General features: G+C 47.3%; 1 protein-coding gene across 1 annotated transcript in view; it reads right to left on the bottom strand.

The window, feature by feature from the left end:
* Positions 1 to 18,971: 18,971 nt before the first annotated feature.
* Positions 18,972 to 24,214, bottom strand: part of PTPRS (protein tyrosine phosphatase receptor type S) — a 164,578-nt gene continuing 159,335 nt past the window's right edge. The window contains 5 exon segments of the mRNA XM_050910677.1: positions 18,972 to 20,505; positions 21,033 to 21,168; positions 21,875 to 22,029; positions 23,096 to 23,221; positions 23,301 to 23,427. Coding sequence (XP_050766634.1) covers positions 20,437 to 20,505; positions 21,033 to 21,168; positions 21,875 to 22,029; positions 23,096 to 23,221; positions 23,301 to 23,427 — 613 coding nt within the window. The 3' untranslated portion in view covers positions 18,972 to 20,436.

Below are 24,214 nucleotides of genomic sequence, written 5' to 3'. Positions count from 1 at the left end.
TTCCTGCTTTGCAGAAGTCCAGCTCACTTGGGCTGGCAAACAGCAGGGTGCCTTCACACAAGCAGATGTTTTGAAACCTGTAGCATAGAAACTGATAAAACTCCCTGAGTCAGTGTCACCAACTGTCACATGCACAATAAAGTCATTTTGTGATAATTGCTGGCAGCAATGAGAAGACGGGGATCAACAGGCTGCTTATTCCTACTCTGAGGCCAGCAGAGACTTTTGCCGTACGCCTGGAGAGTGGAACAGCGGATGGAGATTCATTAACTCCTTGTCTGGTTGGAGAAAGATCTTTAGCTTGGTGAGAAGAAATGGAGGAGATAATTCCTTTTTTTTTTTTTCTTTGTAAAGGACAGGATTGTTTAGAAAACTAAAAATAGCAGTGTTGATTGGGGTGAGGCTATTTAGTGATGGGGCTGAATGGACAGCCCCAACTTCCATAAAGCTTGATTAGATGTCTGCCACTTTGTCCTTTGGTGTCATGGTTCTCTCACTCTGGACAACTTCTTGTGATAACTTCTAGTCCTGTTGAAACAATTCTTCTTGCAAATGTGTTACTGCAAATCTCCAGCATGCTAGATCTCTGTGAGCATGTTCACATATTTTGTGGCTTTCCCATTCACGGCCTCTCCTTCTGGCTTCCAGCTTTGCTGCTTGTATGTGGAAGGACATCACGGGCTTTCAGGCTCTCCCTCTTTGGTGTACTTGCTCCTTTCCTTTTTGCTTTACTTTTGTGACTGTTCAGTTTAGGGAAAGAGCAGATGATGGAAAAACCTTGTCACATGCTGCAGACATCTGTGCTTTGGCCAGTTTTGCAGAACTTCTATTTCTTGAGGTTATTCTGTGGGGATTTTTCTCTGTTCCTCTTCCCTTGCTGTTCATATTAGTTCTTCATCAGTAGTTCTCCTTCAACTTGAACGAATTGTACCAGTTTAATAAAACTACTCATTAAACAGGTGCAATTCCCTTCTGGAAGAATGCCCTTGTTTTGGTTGGAGTGGTTTACTCAGGGAGTTTTAGCTTAAGGTACTCAGGAGCTGTTTTAAACTAAACTTTGCTTTGAATCTGGGCACGCTATTTTAGTTTAATAGCAATTTGAGTTGAACTAGTGGAATTTCTCATGAGGGCATGTTGTTCTGGGGTGCTGGGCATCGTTCCACTGAGGGCTCAGAGGAAGACGGTGATAGATCAGCACGTTGCTTATGTCAGTTCTCTCTCTGGCTTGAATTTCTTCACAGCATAAGGTGAAGCCTTTCCTGCGGTAGGTTCCTTTGCTAGTGCTGCAGTACGCAAGTCCTTGTTACTTTTCTTGTTTGGGCTTCTTTTCCCTGCCCTACGTATAGCTAAAGGTGGTCTAATAACCTTTTTGCACCCTTTTTGCAATAATTAAATGATTGCAAAGTCCTGACCTGCACATAGACCGAGTTGGAAAGAGTGCAGGTTTGTAGAAGAGCTTTTTCAGGCATGTGATTGTACTTTGACGGATTAAAGCAAGGAGCAACACTGTCTGCGTGGAACCTGCCAAGTGCCAGAGCTGTCCCTCTCTCCAGGTAGGTGTGATAACAGCTACGTACAGCTATTTCCACACTCTCCCGTCGTCTGACACGTTACCGCTGCTTCCTGGGCGCTCGCCTGCGTGTCTGTCTGCGGGATGCACGGAGGAGCCACGTGAGGAGCACCTCTTGTGACCTTTGTTATTTCCCGGGACATTAGTTTCATGTTTCTTGGGTTAGAAGGACAATTTGTCCCTTTATCTCATTACAGGTTAATGAGGAGACCCTGTGAATGCGTTTAACCCCATAAACTTTAAACAGTGTCTGCTTCAGAGCACCTGATACAGGTGATACCTGCCAGTGCTCCTTGAGCTTGCCAACAGGAATAAAGATTGAACAAATTACTTGAGACTCCAGCAGAAACACTCCAAATGAGTTCCTCTGGGTTCCTGATTTCCAGCCCCACGTTCAGGTCATCTCTCTTGCTTCTCGTCCCATGAACAACTGTACTGGCACACACACACACACAAAAAAAGGCAAACCAACTTTGGCAAAATACCAAGACTCTAATGAGTTGGAGATGTCGAGCTAGAATTATATGGCAGCTTTGATAGCAGAAAAAGACAACTACTTGGTTTACTTGCACACCAATAGAAAATTACTGCGAGTTATTTATTCTGCATTAGAAGAGCAAAACAATTAAATTTTTTGTTTCCAAGAGGGGAAACGTAAAGGTCACTGTGCAAATATTGTTTGGAATTACATAGCGACCACAGCTTAGCCACTTTTCCTGTGGAATAAATAAGAATTTGGCAGTGTTTCAGCACAGTTGACTTTGGCTTACCCCATACCCTAGCCTTGCCATTTCAGATGCCAGCTGCTAATATCCCCCAGCAAATGAGCTCGTAGCCAAGCTGCCTCTGAAACGGGAGTGATACCCTCCCCTGTGCCCCAGATCATGGTTTAAAAATAAGTAAATGGACAGATCCACTGCTCATCTGCTTCATTTAACAGAGCCATCTCTTGAAAACCCAGCAAATTTTCTTTGATTAGGAATGAATGGTCACTTACCCATGATACAAGCCAGGATGCTGCTGCTGTTTAGAATAGCAGGGATTCATCTTCCTGAGTAAAAAGATCAGATCTGAGTTGATTGTAGGTACAGAGGGGTCACTGGACAATTTTCTACGTGGAGAAGCAATGAGACGGGGAGAAGGGCTGTTGCGCAAGTCCGATTTCCTCCTGTCTCCACTTGGAGCTGAGGTTTATTTCTTTTTGGTATCTTAATAGCTTGGAGCCACTAGAGAATATCTAGGCTGAAGAAGTGGTGCATCTGATTAATCTGGGATTCAGATATAACATGGAATTAACACTGCAATCCAGTAGCTTTGTGTCGTGTTTTGGGTGATTAGCGCGAGATTTTTGTCAGCGTGTAGTGAAAAATCTGCCCGACTGCAACCATTTCTGTGAGATCCCACTGCTTAGGGATGTTTCTGTTTTACAGGAACAATTTATCATAACATTTTGTACTACTTCAGCATATAGACAATTGGCTGCTTATTAAACGCTATGATTTCTCTCACTTTGTGATATTCTCAAATCAAGGACTTGGTCCATTTTGTCCAAATTAATTTCTCTGCAGTTTTTCTCAGTAGGAAGAGATGTTCTCATTTTTTTTTTCTAGCTGAGATTGAGATGTTCATGCTCAGACCTGAGTGGCTAAGTACCTGCACATGACACGGTCTTCGTGGAGCTCTGCAATGAGCAGCAGCACGCTGACGTGTTACAGTGGCCACACTGAAGCTCCCTTTTTGGAAAATTGCCCAGGGATTTCCCAACAATTATGTGATAAAGCTGGGAAGGGAACCCTGACATCGAGCCTCCCGACCCCACTGCGGTTTAGGCTTGTAGGTGCTTCCCTTGACTTCAGACATCATTTTATGTTTTTAAAAGATTTACTCTTAACGCGCTAAGACCAAACTTCATATCTAGTTATAGCTCTGCTAGAGTCGCTGCAATATTTCACTCTCAGCAGGTGATTGACTGCAAAGAGGGGGAACAAACCACTAACCTATTGCCTTGGCACACTGGGTTTTTCCTTGCGCAGTTTCCATTGCAGCCTGGGCTCTCTCAGCTCCTCCTGGTTCTAGACCAGAGTATTTTTAACCTCATGCTCCTACCTCTCCCCCTCACCAAAAGCCCAATAAAAGGGAACGTCCCTTGGGTTTCTTTTGTCAAGACCACGGTGTGATTGGGCCTTTGCAGTCCCCTGATGCAATGTGAATACAGCCTGTCAGTGTCTTGTCACCTCTCTAACGTGCTTCTATTTACTGCCATAATCAGCGCCCCTGAAAGGGAAGGCTGAACCGCCGCTATTAAGTATAATTGTCATTGTGACAGGTCCATTGTGGGGGAGAAAATTTGTGCCTTTCAGAGTTGTGTCTCCAATAAAGAGCAGCAGTAAAATTGGAAATTAGTCCCCTGGCGCAAGAATGACACGGGGATCAGGGGGTCGGCACGGGCAGCTCGGGGCAGGGGCTGCGCTCCCCTCGCCTTCAGCTGGGGTCTGCGGAGCCACGGCCGCTCCCCGCAGCCCCCGGGCTGCAGACGAGTCTTCTTCCCTTGTCCCCTGTTCAAATCAAGAAAGGCAAAGCATTAACCATTCTGTCCTTCGCTCCTCTCCGCAGATTCGCCCGCCTTGGATGTGTTGTGTTCCCGTTGGGGCACACCCACGTGTGCATGGACCCCCCCCCGGCTCTGCACAGGGCAGGGACGACTTCTAGGCTGAGCCTGGGACCGCCGGGAAGGTGAGTTGGACCCACAGAGAAGGTGCACTTGCACGGCTCCGGTCACAGGTAAGTTAATTCTCTCCTGCCACCGAGCTCTTGGGGAATCCCTTTTGGTCACATCTGATGGACGTTCCTCGCTGAAGAACAGCAGGAACCCGTCCTCCTCTGGGGACCTGGACTGAGGCTCTTCCCTCCCGGCACGGCTGTGCAATCTCAGACGATGGCACTTAAATTAAAGGCCAATTGCTACAAGCTCTCGGTAGTGCTAGTGCTACCAGAGCACTGATTATAGTTCCCTTACAACCCTCATTTCAAGCTGTTTATTGCTACATGAGGAAAGTAGTACTGAAATGTCTTGTGATCTCGGGCATCAGATGTATTTGGGAGACCAAGTTTGATGAAATTCTATTTCTCTGTTGGTTTTCCTCTCCCAACTTCTGCCCAGATACAGCTGAGCACAAAAAACCCCTCTGCTGAGACGTTTTTATAGTTGCACCGAGATCTCTAAAACAGTTTCTCCTAAAATATTCAGGCTTAGTCACCAGTGTGAGGGAATAGCGAACTTCGACGACTTGGGAGCTGCGTGCCGACGCAAACGCGCAAACCGCCTCCAGCCTCACACCTGGGACCCGAAGCCCCTGTCAGCGCAGGGGTGAAAACGAGAATAAAATTAGCCCCTGGGAGGCCCAGCCGAGCGGCGGAGCAAGCCGGGCTGTCTGCCGCGAGAGCTGCCGGGTCCCGGTGTAGTTTCCTGACGCCGCTGTTCGTCCTGCCGTTGCCTTCCGCCTTAGGTACAGCTTCTCGCTCTTCTGTGCCTCAGTTCCTAAATCTGTACGGTGATGGTTATAATCCTGCTATCCTTTTCCTTCGTATTTTTATGTCAGTTCTCAGCAGGGGAAGCTTCTTCTTTTGAACAGCCTTGCTTTCAATTTAACAACTCTCTGCTTTCCTGTAGAAAATTGCAAATAGGTTCTTCCAGCTGCTTTATTCCTGCACCAGGTTAATTTCTTTCCTTGGGACTTGACTGCACTGTGTTGGGTGAGGAGGAGGAAAATGCCTGCCATGAGCAGGCTTTCGGTGCTGAGGAGCTCCTCCAACCTCCTGGTATTTCCCTTAGGCCTTCTTCCAGTCCAGAGCAAGGGAAAAAAAATGTTAAAATCAAGGTAGTGGAATCCAGTACAATATTTTACACTTGTTTTTTATTTCAGTGTTTTTGTGATTTATTAGCTCCAAAGTAGATGAGGGAAATGTGTTGCATTGCATTTTTGTATTACAGTAGCATCCTGCGTACACGATTGGGATTAAGACTGTATGATACAGGAATAATAAAACACAGTTAAGACAAGCTTGTGCCCTGGAAATGGTTTGCAGGCTCTGTTGGGGAGATACCACAGCTTTGTCTAGGACACAGTGAAAAAGGATGACGGTGACAATAATGGGAACGTGTGGTTTGCTGTGCGTACGACAGAGTGTGTAATTATGAGCCTTCTGGATATTTTATTTTAGTGACGCAGTAGACAAAGAAATAACAAAGCATCAATGAAAACTTGAGGCAGTTGGCCGCTGCTAATGCGGTAGCGGTTACTCTTACAGAAGGATTTGAAGTTTTACAGTTTCAGGGTAAATTTGGGGCAAGAAGAAAGAGTATTACATGGTATTTCTGCCACCCTTTGCAGCTGCCTTCTCGTAGGGACATGCACCCAGCAGTAGGGTGGAATGAGATTATGAATGGATAAACTTATTCAGAATGCTTAATTTCTTTAAAGTGATTATTTGTTTCCAAATCATCTCTGCTGTGCTCTAAACGTACACTGCGCTTCCAAAGAGGTGGATAAGCTCAGAAGAAAACAAAATAAAACAGTGAGTTTTTTTGGCATCGTACGTGTTTCGCGAGTTGGATGCCATCTCAGATGTTATGAGCCGAGGTGTGAAACCAGCTTTGGCGCAGATCCAGCATCCCCCCCTAGGAAAGGCATGAGAATTACCCGTGAGAGAGACATCAAATGCACAGTTAAGGCTGGATCCTGCTGCCACCAGAATTCTCCCAGAGAGAAACCATTTTAGATGTTGGGGTTTTTTTTAAAAAAAAAAAAAAAAAAGTAAAATCCCTGCAAATTATGTAAGGCTCCTTTGAAGTCTCGGAGGGAGCTGACATTCATTCTGCATCCCTCCTTGGAAAGGAGCTGGGGGCGAGAGCCAGCTCCCGCTGACGGCAGCGAGAGGACGAGGACCCAGCCCGGAGCAGGGGCCTCGGTGATTTCTTTGTGGCAGGAGCCGTGCGCCTGGGAGCTTCACCCGTGGACCCCCAGCCAGGGCCGGGGGAGTCGCTGCCTTCCCCCTGTGAACAGGGGAGCAGACAAAAGCCGCCAAGATCTGATAATAAAATCTGTTTGGAACAGCTGTCTGCTGACAAGTATAATAAACTGTATTAATGGTGTCATTATTATTCCCTAATTAAAAGCTAATAACTAAGAGTTAATTGCCTTTAAAAGATGAAGCAGTGCTATGGCAGGGATTTATCTCTGTTTTCCTTTGCTTGCCTGACTGTGCTGATATTTTCAGGCTAATTAATTGAATCAAATCTTATTGAAAACTAATAATCTCTCTGTGTCAATTCAACCAATTGAATTAAAAGGTGTTTGCTGTGTGCTCGGTTTAAAAACATATATGTGTGCTCTTTGCAACTTGTGACCTTGGGTGATGATAGTCAGCAGGGCTTAGTGTGGCACAGAGTACAGAGGCTCTCCGTGGCAAAAGGTTTTGATGGGGACGTTAAGTGGAGGGAACTGGAGCATCTTAGGAGCTGGAGGAATCCCACTGCCTCTAACTCGGTTATTGCTGAATAACTGTTCCGGTGTAGATGGACACAAAGCACCTGCAGCCTTAATAAATGGATTTTATCCAGAGACAGCAAAAAAATAGAATACAGCTATCCTGAGATTTTCTCTTCCGATGTTGATTAAGATTTTTGCGGTCAGTGTGGGATGAAGCGTTGTGTTAGGATCTGATTTTTTTTTTTTCACCTGATGGGCGAGAAGCCACTCACAAGCCTTCGAGTCTTACAAGGGCTGGGACCATTTGCAGGCATGGGTGTTGGTTTCTGCTGTCCCCCGTTCCCCCTCCGTCGCTGCTGTCCCATGTGGGGCTGTGTTTTGGGGTGTAGGTACAGCCGCAGACGTGGAGGTGTGCGTGAAACTCCCATCCCTGCCCCAAAAAGTAACGCTTCAGCATCCCCCTTATAAGCTCCTGACAGTTGTGTGATGCTAATTGAAAGGAACCAAATGTTCTCTTTGGAAGTTCACTTTATCAGTGTTAATCTTCTATGTGGAGTAATTTTATTAAAGTTCCCCAAAGAGCAAATTGTAAATTCATTAGTGCCCATTTTGGACCGCACCCTCCCTCATTTTGGGTAAAAAAGAGATTAGAAGTCATCTGGGCTCCGTGATAATTAAAAAGGAGATGCTCAAACATAATTCTTAATTAAACAGTAATGAGATAAGAACTTGTGTAGTCTGCTTTTAGTCTGTTGGAAAGATGCAGAGGTTCCCATTGTAATTATGTGATTTATGATCTTCCACACAAAGATGTAATTAGGTTTTTTTCCCTCCTTTTTAAAATTTAAACATTATTTAGATAAAAAATTGCACAGCAATTTGAATCTTCTTTTCCTGGTGGAATAGTAATTTGCTTTGATTTATCTTTAGGTTTCAACCTAAAAAATTCCTCCATAGCTAAGAGGTGATATCCTAAAATACCAGAACCCTCCCTGCATGTCTGAGAGCCCTAAGGAGAGGGAGGCAGGTTGTTGGACACGACAGGATGGTAGGGGCAGATGGGGAGTGAGACATTTGAGGCCAAGAAATTGTGAAAGCATTTCTTCCTGCTTAAAAAGGTGAAATTTGTGTTTCCAGATGGCACCTGTGGAACGCTTCCCCCTCTGATGCCGATGTGCCGTCCGAATTAGACCCGTAGATGGTTTGTTCCTGCCTCTCTCGTCTTCTGTGAAGAGATGGAGCGAGCCCTCGGTGAGCTTTTGCAAATCGTCACCGGGGAGTCTGAACACATCTACCTCAGTGGAGTTACATAAATATTACAAACGTGCATATAGCTGTACATGAAATGGCATTCTGCTCGGCAGGAAAGCATGCCAAAGGTGAGCAAGTTATTTACAATTTCTTTGTTTAAACGCCTGTTTGAAGCTTTTGAAGCTCTGCTCTCTTGGACAAGCATTGCCCCGTAGCTCATCTTTTTGTCCCAAATTCACCTAATCCCGTTTCACTGTGGTATAGGCTGTGCGTACCAACCAAGGTGGAAAATTCACCTCACTGGCACAGGAAAAAAGGGCACGGTGGTTTACGATCAGGGTGGTGCCTGAAGGGAGAGTCTGTGTGGAAAACAGTGAGAAGAGCTCAAGGTCTCACCTGTGGAATAAATGTCCGAGTTAGTCAGAGGAATATGATTTCAGGACCTTGCCGCTTCACCAGAGTAATGCTAAATTGAGATTAGTAAAAATAAAATAAAATAACTAAGACCAAATCTCCAGACACTATGCTTTGCACGGCTTTTGCAGAGATTTAGCTTGAAAGGACCAGGATCGGGGCAGAGGCGTTCATCATGGAAACAGAGAGTGGGATTTGGTCAAAGGCCTGTCACTGGTATAAGACTATTTTAAAGAAGGAATTTTTCATATATTGCGTGATCTGATGAGTTGTGAGGTCCCACATCCCGCTCTCCTTGGCAGTGGCACAGATGGGTTATATCGTGCCCTTTCCAGCTTAACCTGGCTGACCAGACCGTTCTGACACGACGGTCCCCCCTCCCTCCTCCCAGCACCTTATTCACCCTTCAGGGGGAACCGGGACAGAACAGACGTCCCTCCTTTCTTCATGGAACATCTCCACCTGCCAGACAAACAGTTTTCTAAGCGTTGTTAAAGTATCTGGGAGTCTGAGCAGCATCTTCTGAATATAACAGCCTCCAAAGCTGAGAACGTGAGGGTCAACAACCAGTTTTCTTTTAATTTTGGAAGTGCAGTTTTCTGGGAATTGTATTCCTAAACATTTTTAAGATCCTTTCTTTTGTGTGGCAGCTGTGGCAGATTTTTCTCTTTGCTTCTCTTTCAGATCAAGAAGTGGAGAAGAACATTAATTCTTTTACTGGTGGCCAGGAAGGGGCCGTTAGTGCCACCCAGCTGCTTTGCCGCCCAAATCCCACACCTGAAGCCACTTTGCAGGACTCGGGGTCCTCATCGTTTCCAGCCCTGCTTCGCTCCAGCTTGCTGCTTCGTCCTGCCTGTGCCTGTCCCGGGCCAGCCTGGCAGGTCCACGGGCAGGGGCTCAGCGTCACCGAGAGGCTTCGCTTTCCCCATGGATGGAGGTTAGCTGGTACGGGTGAAGGTTAGTCGTGTTTGTGTTGCAAGACGTGGTGGATCTGCAGCTACAGGTACCTTTGGTTTCTCAGCAACAGTCCTCCCAACTTGTTCTGCTTTGATGTTATTCCCTCGTCCCTCCTCCGTCTTCTCCCAGGACGTTTTTGCCTTCCCACTGGTGTGGGAGTGCTGGGGATCGAAATGTCTGTGTCTCGCCCCCAAAATCGATGCTGTTTGCTGGTATGAAGTGCCTGGGCACCGGTTGCTTCAGGAGGCTGTAAGGGGGTTTTGGCGGTGGTGTGGAAAAGCTCCTGTAGATCCAGCTCTGTCCTGGAGGTGGTGGTGGCCACATGGCAGCCAGGGAGACCCCCCGGCACCCCCCAGGGCAAACTCAAGTCGAATGGAGCTGCCAGGAGACGGAGCAGCACGGCACCGCTTGCCCTGCCTGCTTCTTGTGGCTCACTGAAAGCTGGCATCGCTTCTCTGAAGGTAACTCTTCAGCATCTTCTCCCCAGCCATTAAAAATATCCAAAGGGTTAATATCTGCAGGGCCCATGGTGGTTTTTTTAATAATTTGCATTTTTTTTGTCATTTGCATTGTATTTATGGCTGTGTGACTCAGTGAGGTGCCGTATGCCTTGACTGTCATCTCCAGGCCAGTCTGTAGGAAGGATTTGCACCTCACCCCCAAGGCAAATGCTCCGCAAGCTTCATTTCATTGTAGTGTTTTGGAGGAAGTGAAGATGGATGCATATTACACTGAAATTTCACCATCTCTTCCTCCCCCACGTTTTAGGAGAATATGTATAAATCTCTGCTGTGTCCTCTTCTGTCTGTTAAATGTAGCACTATGGAAAATGTTATTTCAGTTTTATCTATTTTAAAATGATTGTATGGATTAACAAACCAAGCAGAAGGTCTCTGCTGCTGTTTAACGTGGTGTCACTACGTCCTTTTGGAAGACTCATGGCTGCAGGTCACTGGCGAGCGCTCGTTTGTATTTCTGTTTCCCCAGATGATGATGGGAACACCGGCAGTGCCAGTGCCGTCCTGTTTGGAATAACAGCTTGGTGGGGTTTGGAACATAGTGGAGATGCCCTCAAAAAATCTGGCCTTGTTGAGGTGTCTTGATATGATTGTGCCATGATAAGTTGTGTTAGAAAGCCGTGGTCAAGTTTTATTAAGAAAAGTCCCTTTGGTGTCTGGCAGAAATGAGTTAGGTTGCTGTAAGGGACTGAATTAAAAATAGGAATCAGAAATGCAGCCACAAATGCATGTTTCCACTGGATTGCTTTGTCCATCCCCTTGCTGTTGTCTGGGTTTGGCCAAGGAAAGCGAAGGAGGTTGCTCTGGTCTAGTCCTGGTGCTGCCGCGAGGGTGAGGAACCAAACCAGGAGCTCGTCGGCAAAACCAGACCCAAAGCATTTGAGATGGGTTAAATAAACCACACAGTAAAGGTCTCACAACTCCCCTTTACCCACCCCTGTCTCTGAAAGCGGGACACCCACTTATTTTAATGGTGAATGCTGGAAATGCAGAAGCTCAGGTGGAGCCTGGGGGCTCTGCGGTCCCCGGGCCGTGCAGCCGGGAGCTGTCAGCATTGCTCCCCGCGCAGCCCCCTCCTCCAGGCATCTCCACAGCCCCCGGGAAGGCACCAGAACCACCCCACCTTCCTCCTCCTGAGCCTTAACGCGTAGGTAGACACCTCCTGAGCCTTAAACAGGGCATTTATTGCCCTAAAAAAAAAAAAAATAATAATAAAAAAAAAATATATATATATAGAATGAGTCTGGCTCATTCTTTGTTTGCAGAAATATCAGTGTGCCGTCCCCAGGCGTGCCGTGGGACCGTTGGTTATTTTGCTGGGAAGTGCTTGGCTCTCCCAGCCAGAAAGAGATGGGAGGAGGGTCCGGTGGAAGCGGAACCTGAATTAGTAATGTTTACCAATTTCCTTTACAACACCTTACATGCAGCTCAGGCAGAAGGTTAGGTATTTAAAGAAAAGAGATTTTTTTTTTTAATCATTTGGACACAATTTTTTTTTTTAAAGGGTTTTATTATCCTCAGTAAGCCTGAGATAAAACCCTTGTGTAACCTATTAATCTGGGATTGCCATCTGCATGTATGTGTGTGCTTGTATGTATGCATCGCCATATACATACACAGATGGATGGAGCCCCAAACTCTCTTAATCAGGAATCTCTCTCTTTAATGACTGGAAGGGAATTGTGCGTGTCAGTCTTTCAAGAGATAAAGACGCGATGAGATAGCAACATCAGGGTTTGATCTCTGCACAAATTGCAAAGGGATCTAGAGTTGTCACTCTAGCGTATAGATGGATGGATAGATAAGTAGATAATAGAAAAATAGGCAGATTAAAGATGGACTGGAATGAATACGTTAAATGGCTGGAGAGAGCGCACTGTTAACAAATAGAAATGTAGCGCTGCTGCTCAGGTGTCAGCCATCTTCCTAGGTTTGAAACAATCTAGTAATTTGATTTGATTGTAAATAGTTAATGCAAGCGCGAGAGGCAGACGCAGCTGTATGCGTGGTGAAGTTTAAAGCAGTCACCTTCGTGTTTGTGGCTGCATGGTTATGCCCTGGTTAATCACCAGGACAGTGTTTTCTTCATCTTCTTCATAATTCTGTATTCTTTATCTGCTGTATCCTAAATCTGGCTTTAAAATATATGCACCCCCTTGCCCCCCGAGATGTTTCAAACAACAGTAAAAGCAGAGGGGCTGTGCCCTACCCCTCCTCCCTGGCCTTCCTCGCGCGCTGATCGGGAGGTGAAGCTGTCTCCTTTCCAGGGCTGTTTAATACCTCCTGTAGCATCTCTAACAAGAAATTACAGCCCAAGCAAAAGCAACACTTGGGATTCAAACTTAGATTTGCCTTTTGGATCTCAACTGCTGGCAGAGCTGAGTCCCAATCCTGCTGTTAGCCGAGAGGTCAGTGTGTGCAGAGTGAGCCAAATGTTATCGTCTCCGCTTATATATAGATGGATTTGGTGACTGGGACATGGGGACGGGCAGTGGATCCATCCCTACTGAACCCAGCCCAGTTCAGCCAGCCCAGCACCACTGATGCCTCTCAGCCCAAGAGGGGAACGTCCAGGGCATCTCACTTCTCCACACTTGGGGTGGCAAACCAGGGTCCGAGGACCGTCCTGGGAGTCCGTGGAGTCAAAGGTGTCGGGGTCATGCTTTCAGCATGCCAGTGTAAGTAGGGTTTCACTAGTGAACGAGGCTCCTCTCCAGGCTGGCAGGGCGTTTGGCTTCGTAGGAAGAGCAGCAGCTGCCATGTGGATCTGGGATGGCTCCGGTTGTGCCGAGAGTTGGTGTTGGACGAGCTGAGGGTGTTGCCAAAGCGGGAGGGATGTGAGCAGTTGGTGGCAAGAAAGCGGTAGCCAGGGGTGGGCTTTTCCTTCAGACCCTGCAGAAGTGACTGAAGCTCGGATGCAAGGAGAGAAAGTACTGACAGTTCTTGGGCCGCAGCTTCCGTCGTGCTCCGACATGGGATTTGTTCCTGAAAGGGGAGAGAGGATTTCTGTGCAGCCGTGGGCGCAGAGAAGGGGCAGTGGCGTGTCCGATCAGGTGCCTGTTGTGACACTGCAATAAAAGTGATTGAACTTGTGGTTTCCTTCTTAGGAAATTTGGGAGCAGTCTCCCTGTATCCCTTTCCCAGTGGATGAACTTGTTGAGACAGTAAGACAATTCTCTCAGTGCCTACGAGGGTATTTACTTTTTCCATTTCAGTTCTACATCTGCTCAGTTACTGACTTGGAATTTGCAACCATCTTATTTAGGAGAAGGAACTGATGTCTCATTCTCATACTGCTTCTCTTGGTATAATTAAAGCATATTGCAACATGAAGAATTTCTCCTGGCCTGGGAACTGGTTTGCCACTTGGGTAATTCTGTAAACCAAGAAAGGCTTTTCCTCTTCCTCTGGAATGTAAATTACAGTTACATCTACTTCAAAGTCTTTGTTCTGCTGCAGGGGACTGAAGGGGCTCTTGGTTTAGGTTTGTGCAGAGGCGTAGGGGCTTTTGCAAATCAATCCCTCAGTGATTTGGCATCCAGGCCGTTGCAAAGTGAGACTGATGCATGAGCTGGTTTTGCCCAGCGTGGTGTAAAGAGAACTGGGACAAGCCTGCTTCCTCCAAGCCCCCGAGAAGGGCTCTCTTCTGCCGAGCGCCGTCTCTGCTGCTCTGAGCTGACCCGCCGGCCCATCGCTGCGGGGAGCCGCAGCTTCGTGCGGCAGCACCAGCTTGGCTGTGGGGGTCCGGGTGTCCCCCACGGCCCCGGCAGGACGTCCCACGGCAGACGGAGGGACAGACATACAGCGGCTCCGCTGCCTGGGGCTGGGGATGAGGTGGCCAGGCTGGACCGGGCAGGGTGGGGTTGCCACGTGCCAGGACGTGGTCTGGGGTCTGCGGGTGGCCCTGGCGAGGGGGGCTCGGGGCTTGGTGGCCTTCCAGCAGCTGCGCTCGAGCAGAGAGAGAGTAATTCAGGATTGACCTTTGGATGTAGCATAAATAGAGAGTTATGTTAAAGGGGGAGGAGAGAGGGAGGGCTTAGAGAGACGTTTATTAAACTGTGAAAAGAATCTGTTCAGGATTTGCATATAAATTATGTCAGAGATGCATTGAGATCCACCTGCTGCTGGAGAGGGCTGTGCAGGGGTGGGCGCTGGCTGCAAGGTTACAGCGAGGGGCCGGGGGCTGAGCGCTGTCTAAGGCAACGCGGGTGCTCGCCCTGGGGGTCCCTGGGGATGGGACCAGCGTCAGCCAGGGCCGGGGTCAGCTCTGAACCCTGCTGGGGCTGCTGGGAGCCAGGGATGCTCCTGGCTGAATCTGCTGCTGTGGGATGATACTGCTCCTCAAAGCAAACTCTGAAATACGCCCCGGATGCTTTCTCCATAAGGAAAACCTGTGCTGTAGCCTGCTCTGGAGGGATGGGTTAGGCTCTGTTCTTGATGTCTCTCTCACCTTTAATAAAAGAGGGTCTCTGCAGCCGAGACTCCCTTGTAAAACCACTGTCTGTGCTTTAACCCCGATCCTCTGTAAGGAATCGTATCAGTGTAGATCCAGAGCCCTACTGACAGTCCTTTTCTGTAAAAATATTACCTGCAATGATTTACTCCTTCCACCGTGTGCTAGCATCACTAATAAACTTGCTGTCAAAGCTGTCTGTCGGAGCTCATATTAAAGAAAGAGAAGAGTGAGACAGATTAAAAAAAGACCCTTGGATCAATAAGAAACAAGAGCCTTCCCTGCTGCCCTGCTGAAAATGGGCATTAATGGACCATCACTTAGTGTTTAATTAAAAAATAAAAGGAAACTCAGCTGTGTGCCAGGTTTCAGGCTGGTGCTGTCTGGCAGAGCAAGCCCTGAAAGACGGAGCTTGTAGCAAGAACTCCGGTTTCATTTGCGCTTTGCAGCGAGGACCGGCGCCGCGGCGCAGCCAGGGTGTACCACGCACATCCTGGAGCCTGGAATCATTTGTGCTTAATCACACCACTAGCACGTTGCTCTATCGCATTCAGAAACCGCAAGTTAGAATGCGATTTCAGCAGCTTACGAGCATCAGTAAAAGGCTGCGTCAGTGGGACTATTATGTGCAGATTTTTTCAATGTCTTCGTGGTGCCTCTGCTGAGGATGTCCTGGTCTAAAGCAGAGATGGAGACCATAAAACCTGCTGGTTATCTTCTGTGATAAAACGTATCTGTGAAAAGCTTTGCAGTATGAATTAATTACACTGAGCTGAGTCAAAGTAGCAAGTGTTCCAGCTAGGACGTTTTTGTGGAGCAGAGATCAAGTCTTTGCAGGTCCTCCGTTATCCCTCTTTGCCCTTAGGAGCTTGTACGTGGTATCTGCTCTTTGTTTATGGTCCCTTTGGCTTTTCTCCTGTGATCTTTAGGTATCTAAAAGCGCAAGGACCAGTGCAGTTTGGCTCTGATGGTCCGAGTCAGCCCCTGCCTGGCCCTGCGCGATGTAACCGTTTTTCCCAGGCCGCCGAGCACTTTGTTTTGGTTACCTGTGGTGCATCCAAGCCAGATGTCCCTGCCTGTTCGGCTGCAGGGAACCACAGAGGTATTTACTGGCGATGGACGTCTCAGCCCCCTTCCTTGTCAGCGGGGGTTTCTCTGGATGGGCAATCGGGATGCCTCAGATGGGTTTTTCTGTGCCGGAATCGTTCTCTGGAGCATCCCGGTGTGTCCGTTGGCTAAGGATGGAGGGCTCTGCTGCCTCTTTCCTCCCATGTGCTCTTCCTGATCTTGTGGTGTGAGGAGCAGGAGGGAGCCGAGTTTGTTACCGCTGCTACAGACTCTGCTTGAATGTCTTCTCGTGTTTTAAGTTTTGCATGGAGTGATGCAATGGAAATCAGAAGGCAAAATGGTAATGGGATTTTCCCAGCAATGCTGCTTGTGTTTCTTGACCTTCCAAGAGGAGCCCTTGTAGGACCATCACCACTGCTGGCGTGTCGAGGCGGACTCAGTGTCACTGTAAGTCTTTGCAGCTTTTGTAAGCCTTACTCTGGCGCCGAGAAGCTTTCATTTTGTATTTGCTTTTCTAACTGGCTTCCTACTGTATTGGTTGGGGTTTTTTTTTTTTGAAAGATTTACTTAGTTCCCAGCTGTTCTTCCAATTCTCTTTGTCACTCACCTTCCTGTACTCCATGTGGAATTTATTTCTGTTCTGTAAGGGTTTTGCATCTCGACGCGGGGGATGGTCACGCCAGCTCAAAAAAGGATAGAACAAAAATAAGAGACTGGAGAGTGGCAATGAGAGTGATTAGTGTCACAGGGAGACAAGAATAGTATTGCTGCGAGTGCAGGAGGCCAGGTCGGCACAGGATGGAGGTAGGGAGGCTGATGAACAGAGCTTAGACGAAAAATCAGTTTTTCCTTTCTGTTCTTCAATGATAAAATAAAGGGATCGTCAAAACCAACACACTGATTGATGCAAGGTTGGTGGAACGTGTCTGTCCGGTGTTGTACTGCTGATCTGTAGAGTTCAGTACTACAAATTATCTTTATGAATCCATGAGATTATGAAGAGCCAAAAATCATTACTATTCATATAACTGCCTGGAGGTACTCATGTACATGAGACACGATTATAAACCAGGAGATTTTTTTCTTTGTTTCCCCTTTTTTCCTGGGCCATCAGCGTTGCTGCTGTTTGATGTTTCTTTGGCTCCCCACCTGCTCCATCTATCGTGTGGAGTAACAACATTTTGAAGGTGATGTAATTCCCTGGGTTCACAGCTCACCTGATGTTCGATCATGGTTCTATGCTAACTTGCTGATTTTTTTTTTTTATTTTTTTCCCCATTAAGCTTCAGCCAAAATGCTGCTGGTGGTGTCATTCCAGTAAGGAGAGACGGTTTGTGCTGGCACAGCCCATCTGTAAAAGGGGAGGGAAAGAAATACCTGATACAGAATATTCCCATCCTTCTCCTGCTGCTGCTTCCAAAAAACCTGTGTCCTCGCCAGCCTTTCCCTGCTTAGCTCCTTTCTGTCTTAACGTGGATGAAGCGGGAAGCTCAGTCTGGACTGAGCCTACCTGTGAGTAGGAGCCACTGTTAGCGCAGACCTACTAAAGGCTATGGTTTAGCTTATTAGGCTCTCGCTCAGCTGGACAAAGATTTTTAAGCGGCTCATGTTGGCGCTGAGAAGGCAGCGAAGTTCTCTGCTCTCAGCATTGCCACCCCATTGTGTTGTAGGTTATGGCAGCGCGAGGCACGGGCTTTTCCAGGCAGCGGAGGAGCTGTGAGCTGCCTTCTCTTCCTGGACTATTCCCCTCAATGCAGACACGGGAACCTCCGGCAGCGTGACAAGGGAGACCTCCGGCTGCCGGGGCTGTGAGCTTCAACCGGGACCTTTGGCTTTCGCTGCCTTCTGCTTTGAGTCAGTCTGTTTTTCTTCACCGAGTTTTTGTTTTCGCTCCTTGTCCGCAGGCTTGGAGCGGCATCCAGAGCCAGGAGGGCACCGGGACAGTGGATGTGGGCTCCAGACTGAGCAGGGACGGGGATGAGAGCTGCTCCTTTCAAAGCCACTGCCCCACATAAGGGAAACACTGACAAGTCAGCAGACGTGGAGGTCACCACAGGTTTTAAGCCTCAAGGTAGGCATAACCCATGCACCCGTGGCTTCTCGGTTGAGCCATTGTCCTGGCTACGCTCCTGCCAAAGTCCACACTGCTATAGCTAAACCAGCAGCAAGCTCGTGCCTGTGTCACTGAGGCTATTTGGCCAGAAGCTCTCCAAATGAGCTTGTTTCTTTGCAACCACAGGTTTGGCTTGTAAAGGTGGCCTATTTTTAGAAGGAGCATAAGCACAGCAGAGGGAGAGCAACCTGCTACCTGGCCGTGGGCGCCAGCGAAAAGGTTTCTGCAGTCGCTACGTTACACAGAGCAACTGCTTCCTTCATTGCCCGCTCCTACCAACAAACAGGTTTGCAGTCAGGCCTTTCAGACAATCTTCCTTTAATACAAAGTCAATATATCTACATACACAGTGGTATGAAAACCACTTACTGTTTCAGTTTGAAATAACAGTGTGAAAGCAACAGCACTTTGCTCTCATACAAAGAAAAAAACCTCCCCCCTCCCCCCAACTCGTCCAGTAAGATTTTGCTGCAACATACTTAGAAATTTGGGCAACTTTGACACAAATAAGAAGTAAAATCTCGAAGAAGCCTTTCGTTCGTTTCTTTTTTTTTTTTTCCTTCAGTTAAAGACAGGAAATAGAGTGTTGTGGGGTTTTCTGGGTAGCACTTGATGGCCATGATTACCCCTTCTAGAAAAATAAAAAAAGGAAAAGTCACAGGCAAGCAGTGTTCAGGGCAGTGCGTCTTTTCCAAGCAATGCTGTCCTCTGTGCACTTCTGCAAGAAAACTCCTGGTCACATACACTTGCAAGAGCATTATATCTACAACCCAGCGCACGGACAGACTTGGGCCGTTACCTACAATACACCTCTGATGTTAAAAAACCTGTGTGCGTGCTGATGTGTGCCATGGCTCCGAAATCACTGGCTTGCTGTCTTCAGTCATCGTAAGACACTGGTACTGTTTCATCTCCCAGTTCACCCCTGGCCCTGTTAAGACCGGGCAACACGGCCACAGCTGAAGGGGAGTGGGTTGGCACTGCCACCACGCCTAGGCCTGCCTGCTAATCTCACGCCCTTCCAGAGACATGTGATATGTCTGCGATTTAAAACAAAAGAACCCAAAAAAAATCCAGAAAGGATATTTTGTTCTTACATGAGCAAGTTAAACCTTTTAAATGGTAGAAAAGCAATATGTAGAAGTAGCAATTTGCACTGCATTTTTATATATCACAGCCATTACACGTAACATTTCTACAGTGAAAAAATAGACTGTCTTTGAACATAATATGAACAAATAAGCAAATTTTTCTTTTAAATTCATTGACTGATATTCTTTGTCTTTCTTTTTAAAAAAAAGGAAAAAATACACTATTTAAAAAAAAGGTAATGTCACTTGTTACAGTTACATCGATACTTTAAAGAAAGCCACTCACAGTATATGCCATCGAATGCATCTTACTTGATCTTTCCCAGTTATTTATACAGCTAGGGCATGTTCGTAGCTGTGCCAGTGAGCTTGGTGTGACGTGGTACCGGGACAGTCCTGAGAGTATCTCTGCCTCGCTCCCGGAGAGCCGCTGTGTTCAGAGGTGAGGGGCTGGCAGCAAGAACCAGTTGGCTATTGGAAATAAATTTCGTAAGGGTGCTGCTGGGGCTCCTCTCAGAGAGATGCTCCCGGCCTTCTGCGGCAGGAACTGGCGGGGGCGGCGCAGCTGCGTGCGGCAGAAGCGGGGTTGTGTGAATGTGCAAAGAGAATGGGAAAGGGGCTGCCTTTCTTGACGGGGTGTCCCACCACCGCTCAAATTAATGCCTTTCTGTTAGCTGGATGTGCTGAAAAGGGGGAACAGAACCAGCAGTCAGCGAACCCAGCCCAGGGGAGCTGCCACCTCTACCTGTCCCACTGGTGTGCGAGGGGAGGAGGCCACACCACACAGCCAGGTCTGGGGTTTGTATCTCTCTCTTTCTCTAGAATTTTAAATATCCTAAAAAATAAAATTTTGGAATTAGAAGAAATGAGGAATGTTCCAAGTATTCAAAATGTGAGCTATAAAACTTCTCGCGTGGCAGGGGCATTCAGTGAATGCTGTTTGCAAGGTGCCTGTAAGCCCAGAATCATCCCAATGTTGATACTGAGATTATTAAGACTCCAGCTAGAAGAACTCCTGACCCTAAGTTTGCCTAAGTGTTGAGATTTAGTTCCTTTTCTCATCTTTTACAGAACACCTTCAATTCTGCAAGTGACTTCCTTTAAAGACTGCCAACTATATTAGTAAATAAACTGAACTCTAATGATGTAACCAAAGTCGGTTTCCTTCCCTTCTCCAGCGGTAACGTTTCGCAAGGTGTGTTTTAGCTTTTGGATCTGTTTCATGATGTCCATACGTCCTCCACAGCGAACACCACTTGAGGTAACAAGAGCGGTTCACCACTTAAAGCAGTCCTTCAGCAATCTCCTGAGCTGCCTCTTCACGGTCCAGGTTACAACATGGAGTTCCTGAAGGGGTGTTCCTTTCAATCCTTCCCCCTGCTCCCCAATGCATTGTCCAGATGAAAAGGTACTTCTTCTGATTCAGTTTTTTAAGTTCAAGCGCTCCTCCTGGGTCAAAAGAGGCCTTCCAGGACTTAAGTGGTTGGTAGAGTCTGCACAACGGATGGCTTTTTATGTTGCATAGTGATCAAAACTTCCCAGATACTCCAGAGCTGCCTGGTAACAGAACTGGTATTCATCCTGCGAACAGCAAAGAGAACCGGCTTCAGAGGTTTGAAACAGCTCTTCAGGATTCCTGCCCTGCCTTCCAGCTAGCACTTGGGCAGGAACCATGCACAGACTCATTTTTTCTAAAAGAGCTGCGAACTACTGGGAAAGGAAATCCCTTCCCTTTATTGTTTGTGCATCTCTAGATACCAATCATCCCACCACTAACCCTTCTGGCTCTGCAGCCAGCGTGGGCTGTGTTTAGGGGCAGGTGAGTCCCCCTTACCTCAGAGGCGGGGATGAGATAAGAATTGAGGCTGGCAGACTGGGATGAAATCTTTAAGAGACTTTATAACAATGGGATATTTTTTTTTATTATTATTATTACTTGGGTAAAATCAGCAGTGCAGCCTGGGCTTGCTGAGAATCTTCGGGTAAGGTTTTGCTAGTGGTTAGAGAGGCAAAAAGCGTGCTCCGCCGAGGGACTGGCTGCAGCCATGCTGCTTTGCTACTCAGCCCTCCGAGCTGTGACAGAGGACGGGTTTCCCACTCCACCTTACCTCTGTTTGCACCATAGCAGGTCGTTGTGTTCGCAGCATCTTTACTGTCTGGAAAATATCTACAACACCCTCATAACGCATTCTTTCCAGGACGATACTCAATGTGATGAACACTCCAGTCCTGCCCACGCCAGCACTGCGGGAATGGGAGAAAAAAAGGAAACTGTATGTAACAATGTTCAAATGCTTCTCTAAATGCTGAGGTTACGGCATGGTTGAGCTGTGTCTTTTGAACATGTTAGAACTGGAGAGCCTCAGTCAGTCCTCCAGGAGGTAGGAACTAGTAAAACTGCCAGAGTGTGTGACCCAAACAAATGTTTGAGAAGCGAAATGAAAAAAATGAAAAGCTTTGGGTAGTGGTAAACAGCATTCAGTGTGAAAATTATTACTCATATGTAACATTAGGCTTTTAAAATTAAATAATTTGAAGACTGCATTATCCTCTGCTGCCCAGGGGTGGGGAGGTACAATTCTTGCTACCAGCAAGCACAACCCAGCAGTGTTAGAGGTGCAGAACTGGGCTAAGGCTGGTAAAAAATACTTCTAATTCTGCAGGTCAAATATTGATTCACACTGTGGTTCCCATCTCCTTCAGAGTATCGGCATTTTGTACCTCTCCCCTAGATATAAAGGGTCAAGGGCCTTGTGGGCAGTGCCCAGGTCTCAAGGGAGATGAGTTTGGTTGGCAGAAGCAACAGTGTTTGGCACCCGCCTCCAGACACCCCCAAGAAATCTGCCTGCAAAGATGGGGTGGGAAAGGGGGAGATAGCCGTAGGGTTTTAATTCCTTCTGCTCTTTTGCATCCTCAGATGAGTTACACGTTTCCATTTGCGCATGCCTACCTGCAGTGGACAGAGATGGGGCCATCCTGGCCAAACTGTTCCTTGGTCTTATGTACCTGTCCAATGAAATCGATAAAACCTTCTCCTGATTTTGGCACGCCTTGTTCTGGCCAGTCAGTGAACTGGAACTGACGAACAGTTCGTGACTGACCGTCCTGGGGGAGAAAACAGCAATATTTAAAACATCCTGTATTTGTGCTACTGAACACAAAAGGCAAACCCCCCCCCCCCTTTAGTTGCTAGTTCATTAAGGAGCACAAAAAGTGGAACCAACTTTGTGTTATAATCAAGTGAAAATAGATATATTTTATATATATAATGATGAAGCTGCTCATGCTGCGGTTGACGTTTCCGGAGTCGGCTTGTCGGTACAGATCTATGCTCCTGGCAGGTGTGCTGAAAGCCCTGACCACTGCAAAGACTGCACAGATGGAGTCTTCAGCAAAGGAACATTCAAGGTGAGGTTATGGCCTCTCTATCAATCTTGAGAAAGAGTTGCCATAGTGTCAGAATTACAGCTGACAAGAAGATAAATCTTGTTCTACCAGGACTGATGAGGCATCCTCCTTCTCAACCTTGCAAATATCAGGTTCTATAATACCGGCAACCTCAAAAGCAGGAGACTCTACTTTGAGAGTGAGGGTTACATTTGCTAAACAAATTTCAGAAGGTACTGAAATGTTCCTTCGGATGAGAAATCTGCCATTGAATCTAAGATTATTTGAGTGAACGTGCCCCTTTGAATATGAGTAATGGCGGCTTCTCTTAAAGCCAGAGGAGAAGTGTGCATTTTCTGTAGGGTGCAGAGTATCCTTTGCAAGTCTCTGTTTTTATTAGCTGTTTGGGGAGATGCTATTTCTGCTCTCAAATAAGCTGCAAGTAAAACCAAAAGCTGGGTACATCTCTAGCGAAGTGACTCACTACTGTGATTAGTGAGCAGTGGTTAGAAAACTACTTTCAGCTTGGAAGAAGATATATTCAAGTACAATCTGTGTTTGTGCGTTCTGTTCCTCATCACAACCAAGCTCTCCTCCACTGATGATAATCCCAGACTTTCACAGAGAAAGCGTTTACACCTCAGTCTTTCTTACGGGAGCCAAACCACACCAAACTCCCTTCTTTTCTGTAAGCCACCTTCCCTATTGCAGGGGTTTGAACCACTCCAGCCCAGCCCCAGCCATAACCCTCACAAGCAGAGACTGCACATTGTGCAGCACTTACCCTGGCATCAGTGACCTTGAATTCTCGCAGGATGTACTGAGGCATGTTGTATTCAGCCATGGGATCTACTACAAAGTACTGGTACCGGGCAGAGCGCTCCGCTGGCCAGTACTGATGGCACTTTTCCTGCCGAGGGGAAAGGTCGGTCTCTGTTAGCCCTTGCGCTGCAGGCTTCCCCCCAAGCTTCGCCTTAGCACACACTTACCCGACCCATCTCGCGAAGCTTAGTCAACATCACGACAATGGTGGAGTTGTTCTCCCATAACATCCGCCAGAAATCTTCAGTGGTCTCTGCCAGCGGCCCTTGAGTAGCAATGTACGCCTTCTGTTGTCTGAAAGAGAGCCCGAACGCAAAGGGTGGGTCAAGGGGGTGTGGAGAATTGCTTGGGCAGAAGCTTTGGGAAGTGCATACAAAGGCTGGAGAGGAGGAGAACACATGGAAATGCTGGGGAAGAACTAGAACAGTGCAAGGTCTAAAGGGGTGGGAGGTGTCTGGTGCTAAAAAAAAAAAAAGCCAATGGTGAAGCTTTCTCTAAATACCGTTTCCAAGGGGTAAACCTCGATTACTCGAGCATGATGCCCTATATGGAAGAAGGTGTAACGTGCTGCATGCTGGATTCCTGGAACTTGAATCCATGTTTTGTGGGCCTGAGTAGCACCAAGAATTCAACTGCCAGGCATGGAGATGCCCTAAGCCCGGTGCACCTGGAGGGGAGGCAACGTGCACATGGGCTTGCTTTGTTCCCTCAGTCAGGGCTCAGCTTTAGCTGGCTGGGCTCCGAGCACACCAGCGGAGGGCTGCAGCTCCTACGGCTGGAGCACGTGGCATGTATTGCCTGTGGGAAGCTGTCAGAACTGCAACGTCCCCGAATCACAAAAGTAATAAAAAGGCTAATCTGTTTTTAGAAACCTCCCAACGGCAAAATCCACCCCTCACTGACACTCTATGTTTAGGACCTGCAGCTGGAGAAGGGTTTGGTTTGCTTTAGGGGATAAGTAATTTTAAGACCACAGAGAATAAAGCTTATGAGAAGGCTGTATTTGAGTCTCTGTGTGGGTTGCTGGCCATCAGCAAGAGGGAATTTACCTCTAGCATTGGACCACTGCGTGTGGTATAGC

Source organism: Gymnogyps californianus, chromosome 24, assembly GCF_018139145.2.
Source record: "Gymnogyps californianus isolate 813 chromosome 24, ASM1813914v2, whole genome shotgun sequence".
Taxonomy (NCBI): Eukaryota; Metazoa; Chordata; class Aves; order Accipitriformes; family Cathartidae; genus Gymnogyps; species Gymnogyps californianus.
This window is presented reverse-complemented; position numbering and strand designations above follow the sequence as displayed.